General features: G+C 44.1%; 1 protein-coding gene across 1 annotated transcript in view; it reads right to left on the reverse strand.

The window, feature by feature from the left end:
* The window catches only part of DGKH (diacylglycerol kinase eta), a 198,533-nt gene that overhangs the window by 20,569 nt on the left and 165,198 nt on the right, over positions 1 to 12,766 (reverse strand). The window contains 5 exon segments of the mRNA XM_021065624.1: positions 1,164 to 1,272; positions 2,446 to 2,486; positions 2,489 to 2,564; positions 5,979 to 6,071; positions 8,125 to 8,230. Coding sequence (XP_020921283.1) covers positions 1,164 to 1,272; positions 2,446 to 2,486; positions 2,489 to 2,564; positions 5,979 to 6,071; positions 8,125 to 8,230 — 425 coding nt within the window.

A 12,766-nucleotide genomic window follows, 5' to 3' on the forward strand; every position in this document is an offset into this window, starting at 1 on the left:
CTAAAAAGTGTCTATGCTGCTTTCTAAGATTAGGTGGGTGGTTGTTTTCCAGCGTGGATAACCGCTCTCTTATACCTTTTACTCAACAACGATTAGCTTAATAAAAGTCTGTTTGCCACGTGTGGATTTAAAATGCCCTTCAACAGCCATTCCGCAATGGTCAATAGTAAGGTTAGAGCTAGCTCCGAATTATCAAATGATTCGATTATGAAAGGCACCCAGCATCATAGACACAGAACCTGAAGGTGCTTTAGCAGTGGTACCGCGTTACATTTAGTCTCGTGGGAAAGGCGGCAAGGGAACTAGAAAGGACATCCAAGCGAGAGTTTAATCTTTGCTTGAGAATGCAAGTGTCACGGGGGGGGCTGTCATTGCCGAGGGGCTGAAAGGGCGTCCTGCGGCCTTAAAACGGGAGGAAGAGAACATGTAACTCGAGGTGGAAGATACAGTCAGCAAGTTAAAGGAGTAAAGGAAAAGTTTCTACTTTCCATGTATCAGCAGGACACAGATTTTGTCCTCTGAAGAAGGAAAGCGAGGGAGAAGCCTTGAATGGCTGCTGAAGAACCACCTGAAGAATATCAGAGACACTGATATTCACCCAGCAAAGCAGAAGTGAACAGCCACCACCTCATAGTCTTTTTTTGTTTTTCTGTCTTTTTAGGGCCACACCCACGGTCCTTGGAGGTTCCCGGGCTAGGGGTTGAATGGGAACTACAGCTGCCGGCCTGCACCACAGCCACAGCAACGCCAGATCCGAGCCATGGCTGCAACCTACACCACAGCTCACGGCAACGCTGGATCCTTAACCCACTGAGCGAGGCCAGGGACGGAACCTGTGTCCTCATGGTTACTGGTCAGATTCGTTTTCGCTGAGCCACAGCGGGAACTCCACCTCATAGTCTTGTGTGCATGATGCCTACAGATGTCTACTCGAGTTGGACTTATTTAGGGACCACATGATTTTTTTTTTAGTGTGGTAAAGTGAACCTAAGATGCAATTCACCACTTTACCATCTTAGGGTGTACGATTCAGCGGCATGTAGTACATTCGTTACCTGGCACGGTGATCACCACTCTAGCCTCAGATCATTTTCATCACCTCAATGGTGTCATGTTCTTTTTTTCATCATGCTATACTTTCTCTTCTCGTGCGGATCACCTACCAGGCTGTGAACTTGTCTTCTGCTTCTGAACCTTTTCCTTTTTGAATTTGGGCACAATGCGAAAGACCGTACTTCTGCTGTTTCTCTTGGTGCAATCCATTGGGGGCTCCTGTTTGAGTCGAGCAAGAAAAGAATTTTCTCAGGATATAAGAGAGGAAAAACCCACTCTGACAGCAAAGGGAAGAGAAAAGGTTATAGACACAAAATACTGTTGAAGTGATAACTTGTTCCAAAAACGTTCACGATGTTACAGCTCCCGAAAATGTACTGATTCCCGTCAGATGCCTGTGTTCACACAAAAGCCTTCTTGCACTGGTTCAAGAGGACTGCATTTGAAAGTGTACAGGAGTCTCCCCTGACCTGTGGATTCGCTTTCCGCGGTTTCTGTTACCCGCGGTGGATGGCGGTCTGAAAATATTAAATGGAAAAGTCCAGACATAAACAATTCATAGGTTTTACATTGTGCGCTGTTCTGAGGAGCAAGATGAAATCTTGAGCCATCCTGATCCAGCACATGAAGGATGGGAACATCCTTCTGTCCAGGGTATCCTGCCTGCCAGTCATTTTGTGGCCATCTGGGTTATTAGACCCACTGTCGAGGTATCACAGTGTTTGTGTTCGAGTCACTCTTATTTGACCAGCCCCAAAGGGCAAGAGGAGTGATGCTGGCAATTTGGAGGTGCCAATGAGAAGCTGTAAAGTGCTTCCTTTAATGAAAAGGTGAAAGCTCTCGACTTCAGGAAAGAAAAAAAATCGTACGTATGCACAGGCTGCTAAGATCTACGGTAGGAATAGATCTTCTGTCTGTGAAATTGTGAAGAAGGCAAAAGAAATTGGCGCTGGTTTTGCTTGCTGCACCGCGAAGTGCAAAGGTTATGGCCACAGTGTGTGTGAAGCACTCAGCTGATATGGAAAAGGCGTTATGTTTGTGCAACAAGATATTCTGAGAGAGAGGCCATATTCATATCACTTTTATTATGGTATATTGTTATAATTGCTCTATTTTATTATTAGCTATTGTTCTTAGTCTCTTACTGTGCCTGACAAATTAAGCTGTATCACAGGCATGTATGTATAGGAAAAAACACAGTATTTCTAGGGCTCAGTAGTATCTGCGGTGTCAGACGTCTGCTGGCGTCTTGCAGTGAATTTCTTGCAAATAAGGGGGGATGACTGTGTTCCGAATGTGTCTCCCCTGAACATCTCTTTTTCAAAAGATGCATTCGAATTCTATGGTCATACAGCCTACATACTGATAAAGAAACAGGTGGATTTTACATACCTCATCCTCATTTGGGTGTAAGATGTAATAAAGCCAGGGATCTCTGTTAGTTTCTGCAGCTCCACCTCCACGGAATGTAAGGCGTTGGATACCCGCTCTTCATGTGGAGATTCCAACTGCTATTTACCAGCAGATTAAAAAAAAAAAAAAAAATGAAACAAGCCTCAGCAACCAGCCGCAAAGAGAATACATTATTTTTTCACACCAAACATCCTCACCTCTTATTGAGCTAGGTCAGATTGTTGCTGGTTTGTTTTTGTTTGTTTGTTTGTTTTTTGCTTTTTAGGGCTGCACCAGAGGCATGTAGAGTTCCTGGACTAGGGGTCACATCAGAGCTGCAGCTGCCAGTCTATGCCACAGCCACAGCAACGCCAGGTCTGAGCCGTGTCTGTGACTTACACCACAGCTCAAGATAACACTGGATCCTTAACCCACTGAGTGAGGCCAGGGATCAAACCCACATCCTCATGGATGCTAGTTGGATTCGTTTCCACTGAGCCACAACGGGAACTCCTGTGGCTGTTTTTATTTTAATATAAAGAATACAGAAAAAAGAATAAATTATTTTACATTGAGTTCATTTAAGCAAACCTGGAGATTTATCCTTATTGACCAAAGATGATATAAGTAGTTTGTGTGACTTTAGGAATTTCAGAGAAGACGATTGCTTTTGGTGTTTATTTATTTATTTATTTATTTATTTATTTTTTTCTATATAAGTCCCTTCCTCTATGTTTCCTATCCTTGCATCCATCTGCCTATTTCCCAGCTTTCCCTAGTGAGGCATCGCATTATTCTACTTGTTGGTGGCAAAAATCGTTCTGATTTACATAGGTCACTGTGTGAACAAATAATCATATTTTAAATTGGTCATAAACATGTCATATAGTAAGAACTGCTTGGCACAAAAATCTCCTGGATAATTAAAATAATAAGCTTAAGAAAAAAAAAAACATGAATCTTAGAAAAAAATTGGGATTAAAAAGATGTTGTATAGGAGTTCCTGCTATAATGCAATGGGATCGGCGGCATCTTGGGAGCTCGGGGACAAAAGATCTATCCCCAGCCTGGAACAGTGGGTTAAGGATCTGGCTTGAAGAAGCTGTGACTTAGGTTGCAACTAGGGCTCAGATCTGATCCTTGGCCCAGGACCCCATATGCCACGGGGTGGCCCCCAAAAGAAACAAACAAACCAACCTGTTGCTACTGTGCAAATCAGAGCAAAGTGAAAGGCTTGAAACCTGGAAGAGGGTTTGGAACTTTGAAAAAGAATTTAACTGGTCACCTATTATCCACTCATTTGCAGTAGTTACTAAACATCACTTACAAATTCAATAAATGAACACAGGTAAAAGAAACACTCTTACACACAGTGGAAGAGGAGCAGACTGAATTCTAGTCCTGACTTGTTACTAACTCTGCAACCAAGGGAAGGCGAATTGATTTTAAGAGTCTTAGTTTCCCCTCAATAAACAGGAGAATGTGATTACACTATTTCTAAGGTCTCTAGAAACTAATCAGTACTTTTATAAATGACTTTAAAATTGCAGTGGACCTTCATAAAGGTCCACAGGATTTCAAATTGAAAGTTCAGAGAGAACGTTATATTACTTTATTTATTATGGACATTATTTCCCCCCTCTGTCATTCAAAGTTTCTAGCACTTCTACAAGTTAATAAAAATATAGACATCTCCACTCATATAAAATTTACCACTTTCCTTTTTGTCTAAGAACACATGTCTTCCAAAAGCAATATGTTTTTGGCATATTCATCATATCAGTAAAATAAAGAGTATAATATAGTCGCTCTGAAATATGATTGACAATTTTGATATCAATATGCCAAACGTTTTTAAAAAGTTCACTGGAATACATTTCAAGCCAAACACGCATTGGACCATGACAGAAGAATGAAAAGTGAAGGGGATCCTTCTGCTTCAATGTAACATCCTTGATTAATATTAATCAAGGAACAATGGGTACGTTCAGTGTAGACAGCTAAAATACAGAATAAATCATACTTATGGTTCTTGCACTCAAATGACCTTAAATGTATTTCAAATAACACAGCAATACACATGCTTCATCCGAAATTTGGGGCCAACATCACAGCTCCCTCGATTTTCCATAGGACTAATTTTAGAAGAGCAGCCGGAAGATTCTGGCTAGTAACACAAGTGCCAAGAATGGCCAAGAAGGTCTTCCCATTGGTTTTATCAAAAGAGAGAGCCAGTGTTTCTTCCTCAAAGTTCCTTTTGTGACCATAGCAGAGGTAGCCATGGAAATCCTATTCGAGGTTCCCCTGGAAGTGGGTAAAACCAATGGATCTCATGCAGCCTTTAAGTTTCCCTTCTCAGAGCAAAGGACGCTCCAAGGGCAATAGTCTTCTGGAGCCAGTCGAACAGAAATCCCAACCAATCACTTACCGTGAGCTAGGCGCCCATTCTCCCCCTGTGCCAGATTCTGTGACTTCTACTATCACTTGTATTTAAATGTATACAATTGCCCAAGAAAGAGATAAAATTACGGTAAGGAGAAATAGTTTAAGTTCATCACCTATCAATCAATCAAAACTGGCACAAGGACGAAAAAAAATAGCTACGTACCAGGTTTTCTACCTTTGCAAAGCATGTGTGAATAATCTACAATCAGACACTAGGTGGCGAAAAGACCCAACGTGCTAGAACCTTTCCAGGGTGAGGGAAGAAAGGCTGACCAGGCAAGGACTCTGTGCAAACCAAACAGAACGTCTATGGATTCCTAGCACTTCTGATTGAAGTCCATGGACTGTGGTCAGATTCAGACTTGGCCTCAATTTGATTTCTAGCACCAATCTGGAGTTAATTTAGATATGCCTAGTTCTCGAAATTTTCTTCTTAAAACAATGAGTCTAGAAAGTATCTTTTTTTTTTTTTTTTTTGTCTTTTTTCTTTAGGGCCACATCCGTGGCATGTGGAAGTTCCCAGGCCAGAGGTCAAAGTGGAGCTGCAGCTGCCAACCTACACCACAGCTCATGGCAATACCAGATCCTTAATCCATTGAGGCCAGGGATCGAACCTGCGTCCTCATGGATACTAGGTGGGTTCATTACCACTGAGCCACAACGGGAACTCCGAGAAAGTATCATTTTTTTTAAGCACATCTAGAAAACAGTGACAATCATACTACAAAGGTTAACTGCGAGAACACAGCCCATGACTTCCTCTGCTTTTCTGCATTCAAGGGTTCATGAGCCCCTGAAAAATGTCTGCTCTTCTTTGTAAAGTTCAAGATTCTCAAAGCTGACTGCGGAGAGCAGGATTGCATAAACTCCAGTGAGGGGAAATGCCACTCCTTTGAGCCTGAGCATAGCTCCTGGGGTCGGCCAGGTCTGTGCTTGAGGGCAAGAGCCAGGTAAAAAGGGAAGCTCTCAAGGATGGAGGCCAGAGGCTGCTTCTGTATTAGAATCGGACGAATGCATGCTCCCTAACAAAGGCAAGAACCCACACATGCACCACCATCCTCATGTCATCCCCTGTCTCTTTTCCTTACCAAAGGAACCCTGCCAACTAGTAAAGATTCTGTTTCATTATATAGGGCCTTCACATTGATGGCTATTTCAGTGGCAGTGTCTCTCGTAAGACTCTAGGAAGAAAGAACAAAAACAAAAACATCAAAGACAAGTAGTTCTGCAGCACATGGGGATGCAAACATCAGCAGGTACTTTACGTTCACGCTTCGCAGTTAAATTCGCATCTCAAACAGAGATAGTTTTAAAATCTACCGCGATTCTATTTTAATTGCAAAATGTCGCACTCACATTTGTTAGCATGAGCTCTTCTGATTCTAGACCACAGAAGCAAAAGAATTCACGGATCCAGGGAATATACTCAGGATCACATCTCAGACACACAAACATGTCTATGCAGGTGACAACAGACACGTACTCTCATAAAGGAGTCAGTCAAAGAAAATGACGATTTATTTATTTATTTTTTTGGGGGGGGCTTTTTAGAGCTGCATCCTCGGTGTATCGAGGTTCCCAGGCTAGGGGCTGAATTGGAGCTGTAGCCGATGGCCAAGCCACAGCCACAGCAATGCCAGATCCGAGATGAGTTGGTCCAGTTTGCTGACCTACACCACAGCTCACAGCAACACTGGATCCCTAACCCACTGATCAAGGCCAGGGATTGAACCTTTATCCTCATGGATACTAGTCTGCTGAGCCATGACGGGAATTCCAGAAAATGATGTTTTAAAAGGGGCATGATTTGAACATAATTCGTTCTCTCCATTGCCTTTCACTCTAAGTAGTTCCAACCAGATTGGTTTTTAGTTTATTACATTTTTTTTTTTTTTGTCTTTTGTCTTTTTATTGTTGTTGTTGTTGTTGCTATTTCTTGGGCCGCTCCCGCGGCATATGGAGGTTCCCAGGCTAGGGGTTGAATCGGAGCTGTAGCCACCGGCCGACGCCAGAGCCACAGCAACTCGGGATCCGAGCCGCGTCTGCAACCTACACCACAGCTCACGGCAACGCCGGATTGTTAACCCACTGAGCAAGGGCAGGGACCGAACCCGCCACCTCATGGTTCCTAGTCGGATTCGTTAACCACTGCGCCACGACGGGAACTCCTGGTTTTTAGTTTAATCTTGACACTTCTTTGTCTATTAACTAGGTGACTGTAATTGAAAAACTGAAAGAATAAAAAAATATTGCTACTGGTTTTCCCTGTACCGCGTATCACATTTCAAGAGAGTTACAGTCTATCCCGTCTATTATTATTTCTACATTAAAAATTTACCAAAGTTGCGAAATTTCCACTTCCACACTACAAGATTAACTGATTTAGTAAAACAAATGAAGACCAATTTCAATGGACAGATTAAAAAATAAACAGTGCCAGTAAAATGCATGATATGAGGTCTGCAGGAGAAAAAAGGAACGATGGTTAAAAGGAGAAGGAGTACAAGGAAGACGGGAAGGTGACAAGTGGTTGAAAGTGAAATAGAAAAAAAATGAAAAGGGGGTTCCTGGCATGGCTCAGCTGTAACCAACCCACTCATATCCACAAGGAAGCGGGTTCCATACCTGGCCTTGCTCAGTGGATTAAGGATCGGCTCTGCTGTGGTTGTGGGCAGCCGCAGCTGCAGCTCCGATTGGACCCCTGGCCTGGGAACCTCCATATGCCATGGGTGCGGCCCTAAAAAGGCCCCCCCCCAAAAAAAGAGAAAATTTAAGAGCAGGAAAAGAAACATGGCAGGAAAGGAAAATAAAATGTGGCTAGAATGCAAACTTCTGGTAGAGATCATATAGGTTACATTATGTTCTTTCAAAGGGTGTGGCACAGAGTTCCCATCGTGGCGCAGTGGTTAACGAATCCGACTAGGAACCATGAGGTTGTGGGTTCGATCCCTGTCCTTGCTCAGTGGCGTTGCCATGAGCTGTGGTGTAAGTTGCAGATGCGGCTCGGATTCAGCATTGCTGTGGCTCTGGTGTAGGCTGGCAGCTACAGCTCTCCGATTAGACTGATGGCCTGGGAACCTCCATATGCTGCGGGAGAGGCCCAAGAAATGGCAAAAAGACCAAAAACAAACAAACAAAAAAAAACCCAAAGGGTGTGGCACATTTTATAGTATCAAACTATATGTGTAACACCAAAAAAATCGGTGGAATGGGCATTTACCATTAGCTCCTCACCTCTGGGAAGCGTGGGTTGGCTTTGTTCAGCGCATGGGAACAGGCATTCACCGCGTGCGCCAGCTCCTGTTCCAAAAGACAGTGGATGGTGGCTGCATCACAAATCCTGCAAGCAAACGTGAAACAAAAGAACGTTTCTGAGCATTGCTGAGTTTTCTGATATGTAGAAGTAGCAGCATAAAATAAATAAAAAGGGAGTTCCCATTGTGTCTCTGTGGGTTAAGAAGCAGACGAGTACCCATGAGGATTGGGTGTGACCCCTGGCCTTGCTCAGTGGGTCAAGGATGGGTATTGCTTCGAGCTGTGGTGTAGGTCACAGATGAGGCTTGGATCTCGTGTTGCTGAGGCCAGCAACGACAGCTCTGTTTGGACCCCTAGCCTGAGAACTTCCATATGCTGCAAGTGTGGCCCTAAAAACCAACATTAAAAAAAAAAAAAGTCGTCAGGGGAATTTTCTTTTTTATTAACTGCTCAATTGTGAATGGTGTTGGGTAGATTTACAAAATTCAAACCGTACTATAAACAAAAACTACTATCCCCCAAATCTTTAGGTAAAGAGTTAGGCTTAGAATCAGAGATAAGCATAATGAGGTGTATTTGGAAGAACAAGATATAGTAACATTTGATTTTGCTGTATTACTGGAAGTGAGAGGGACCCCAAATGTACCGAATAGATGCTCATCCTTTATCCACTGAAAACTTCAACCAGGTTCAAAAAAAGCAGATTAGGGGAAGAACATTGCCAGCTTATCACCTATGTGCCAAGGGATTTATATGCATCATCTAATTTATTTATTTATGTATTTAATTTTTTTATAGGGCTGCAGGTATGGCGTATGAAGTTCCCAGGCTAGGGGTCGAATCAGAGCTGCAGCCACTGGCCTATGCCACAGCCACAGCAACGCCAGACCCATGCCTCACCTGTGACCTACACCACAGCTCCCGGCAACGCCAGATCCTTAACCCACTGAGCGAGGCCAGGGATGAAACCTGCTTCCTCATGGACACTAGTCAGGTTCTTAACTCGCTGAGCCACAACGGGAACTCCCACATTTTCTAATTTAATGTTCACAATCTGAAAGGTAGCTATGATTCATTTTGTCTACTTTATAGAAGACACAGGGGCTCAGAGAGCTTTAGTATGTATATAAAGCTAATCAGTGGTACGAGTCAGGATTTGAATCTATGGCTATTCAGTGCCAAAGCCTGTTATGCCACAGTCCTTTGGAATCTAAACCTTCAAGAATCGTCCTAAAAAGACTGGATCCTGGAGAGAAAAGAGGCCAAAGAAGACAAGGGAGGAAAAGTTCTACTTATGACTAGAAAATGTTGTAAGGTTTGCAGAAGGACGGGAAGGTGAGACTATGCTAACCCTTTGGCTTCTGATATTTTCAAGGAGCATTATCTTCGATCTGGAAAGGATAGAACAAAAGAAGAGACAGAAGTCCTAGATACTTGAATCAAGAGTAAAGGAAAAGAGTTGAATTCTTTTTTTTGGTTTTGTTTTGTCTTTTGTCTTTTTAGGGCCGCACCCATGGCATATGGAAGTTCCCAGGCTAGGGGTCGAATAGGAGCTACAGTCACCGGCCCGCGCCACAGCCACAGCCACGCTAGGTCTGAGCCGTGTCTGCGACCTACACCACAGCTCACAGTGACATCGGATCCTGAACTCACGAAGTGAGGCCAGGGATCGAACCCATGTCCTCATGGAGACTAGTCGGGTTCGTTAACCGCTGAGCTACCACGGGAACTCTGGGTTTAACCCTAAAGGACAGACAGTGGATACGCAAGGCACAGAGGAACTGTACTCACACATCTTTACCAATAACCTTGAGCATCACAAAGAAGAGGTGATCGGTCAGAAGAACAGAGATGGGTAACTGTTATTCTAGCTTTCCAGGAAAAAGGAAGTGGTAAATCAACTTCAGATCAACGTTTTCGACGGCCAACTAAATCTCCTCCTCGGTAGTTCTAATGTCATTTACACTTCAGAAGTCCAGAGAATCCATCACTTCTCTTTTATTTTATTTTCATTTATTTATTTATTTGTCTTTTTGCCTTTTCTAGGGCTGCTTCCCGCAGCATATGGAGCTTCCCAAGCTAGGGGTCGAATCAGAGCTGTAGCCACCAGCCTATGCCAGAGCCACAGCAACTCGGGATCCAAGCTGCGTCTTTGACCTACACCACAGCTCACGGCAACGCCGGATCCTTAATCCACTGAGCAAGGCCAGAGACAGAACCCGCAACCTCATGGTTCCTAGTCGGATTCGTTAACCACTGAGCCATGCCGGGAACTCCTAGCCCTTCTCTTTTAAAATCTGCTCCTCTTCCTGAATATTATGGGTTCATCAAAGGCTCTGTAATCCAAATAGCCACTCACTAGAAACCTGAGGGTCATCCTGTCCATGCCCATATATACACAGCAACTTTGGATCCTAACCTATCTTTTTCCACCGCCCCACGGCATATGGAGTTCCCGGGCCAGCAATTGGAATCCAGCCGCAGGTGCAACCTTCGCTGCAGCTGTGGCCATGGCCGATCCTTTAACCCACTGTGCTAGCTGGGGATCGAACCTCCGTCCTGGTGCTACAGAGATGCCACCAATTGTGCCACAGCGAGAACTCTGATTCTAACCTATCTTAAATCTCTCTTCTCCTTTCTGTCTCCACTGCCTCAATCTCTTGTTTTCCATCAGGGCCATTCTGACAGTGTTCCCTTTTGCCCCAGATTTGCTGTCCTGCAGACAAGCTGCACACTGCTTCCAGAAAACACATCCTCATAAAGATCTGCGCCCACCTTACCTCTCCATCCACATTTCCAACACTCTCAAATATACCATGCTAACATTTCAGTCACCCCAAACTCCCTGAGATGTCCTGAAAGTACCCCGCACTCACACTACTCTGGGCTTTTACACAGGCTGGCTCCCATACTCAGATTGCTCCTTCTCTTATTCTATTTTCAAGACTAGGCAGAGAAGTCACTTCCTCCAGGCAGCCCTCCCTCCCTGCCTCTGGCCTCCTCTATGCATCCAGAGCGCCCGCTGTGTGACCTGTGATAAGACGTGAGTCACATTTCTCCCTCCCACTACTCTGCCAGCAAATTAAGAAGCAAGATAGCAAAGAAGTCATCTTCGCAAATCCCAAGTGCCTAATATGGGGGCTGGCACACAGAAGAGGCTCAAAATCATTTGCTAAATATTGAATAAATACACTCTGAAAATTGACAAATGCGCCTGATTTTCATCATTTGCAAAATTAATTTTTTTAAAAAAGATGAGGAGTCAAACTAGGTTGACCAAGAGGAAGTCTGGCCAACCTTCACTTTTTCTTCTTCTTCTTTTTTTATTTGTTAGAATTTATTATTTATTTATTTTGCTATTTTTAGGGTTGCACCCATGCCACATGGAGGTTCCCAGGCTAGGGGTCTCACTGGAGCTGCAGCTGCCAGCTTACACCACAGCCACAGCAGTGCGAGATCCGAGCTGCGTCTGTGACCTACACCACAGCTCACAGAAACACCAGATCCTTAACCCACTGAGTGAGGCCAGGGATCAAACCTGAAGCTTCATGGGTCCTAGTTGGGTTCATTAACCACTGAGGGAGAGCAGATGAAAAGAGCGGGAGGAACAGGGAGCACGTCAGCCCCTTGCACCACTGAGCTTTGTTTTCCTCCTATTCTATTTCAACCTTTTCTTTCTTTGGCCACGCCCGCGGTCAGGGATCAAACCTGTGCCACAGTAGCAAGGACACAGAGTCCTTAACCTCTAGGCCACCCGGTGGGGCAGGAACGCAACAGCAACCACACACAGAACACTCACTACACCAGACATGATGCACTTCACAGGGTGGATTCACTTAACCTGCACTTGAGCTGGTCGGGCGGCTCTCGCATCCCGTTTCGGTAGAGAGGACGTGCGTGAAGAAGAGACGAGAAACTTGCCCTGGTCCTCCTCCCTTCTGAAGTTCACTGCTGGTCATCAGGATTTTTATCTGTTTTACATTCATAGAACTTGTTTGTTTTTTCTCTCCCTTTCTATCTGCTAAGATTCATTTCTGTGGTCTTGTAATCTCTGTGATGCGTCTTCTGGAAACTGATTTTTGGACTCTTTCCACCCAACCCCATCCCTTGACTCTCCTTGGGAGCAGTGAATGTTTGTAATTCCTTTTACAATTATAAGGCCCTGTACAAGTGAGTAGTATAGCATGAAGATTCTGTATAACGTGGAGAAATAATAATGGAAGGGTTACATATAAGAGGTTATATATAAAATATATGTGGTATATAATATATACAACCCTTATATAATATATAGTGTAAACATAATACATATACTTATAATGTTGACAAGTTAGGAGGGCTCTCCACTGTGTTTCAGGAAGTCCCAGATCTATCCTGTGGAGAACACAGTTGCGTGTGCATGCATGTGTGCATGCATGCGTGAGTGTGCATGTGCGTGAGTGTACACGTGTGTGCATGTTGGGGGAGATGTGATGAACAGCAATAACCAAGGCAGCAAATGAGAGTAAAGGCATCTCTTCTAGACCCTCAAACAACTGCAACCATGTACTAAAACTACGAAAAAGCAAAGGTGGGAGTTCCCGTCTGTGGCGCAGCGGAACCATGTGGTTGTGGGTTCGAT

The sequence above is a fragment of the Sus scrofa genome, chromosome 11 (assembly GCF_000003025.6).
Source record: "Sus scrofa isolate TJ Tabasco breed Duroc chromosome 11, Sscrofa11.1, whole genome shotgun sequence".
In the NCBI taxonomy this organism is placed as follows: Eukaryota; Metazoa; Chordata; class Mammalia; order Artiodactyla; family Suidae; genus Sus; species Sus scrofa.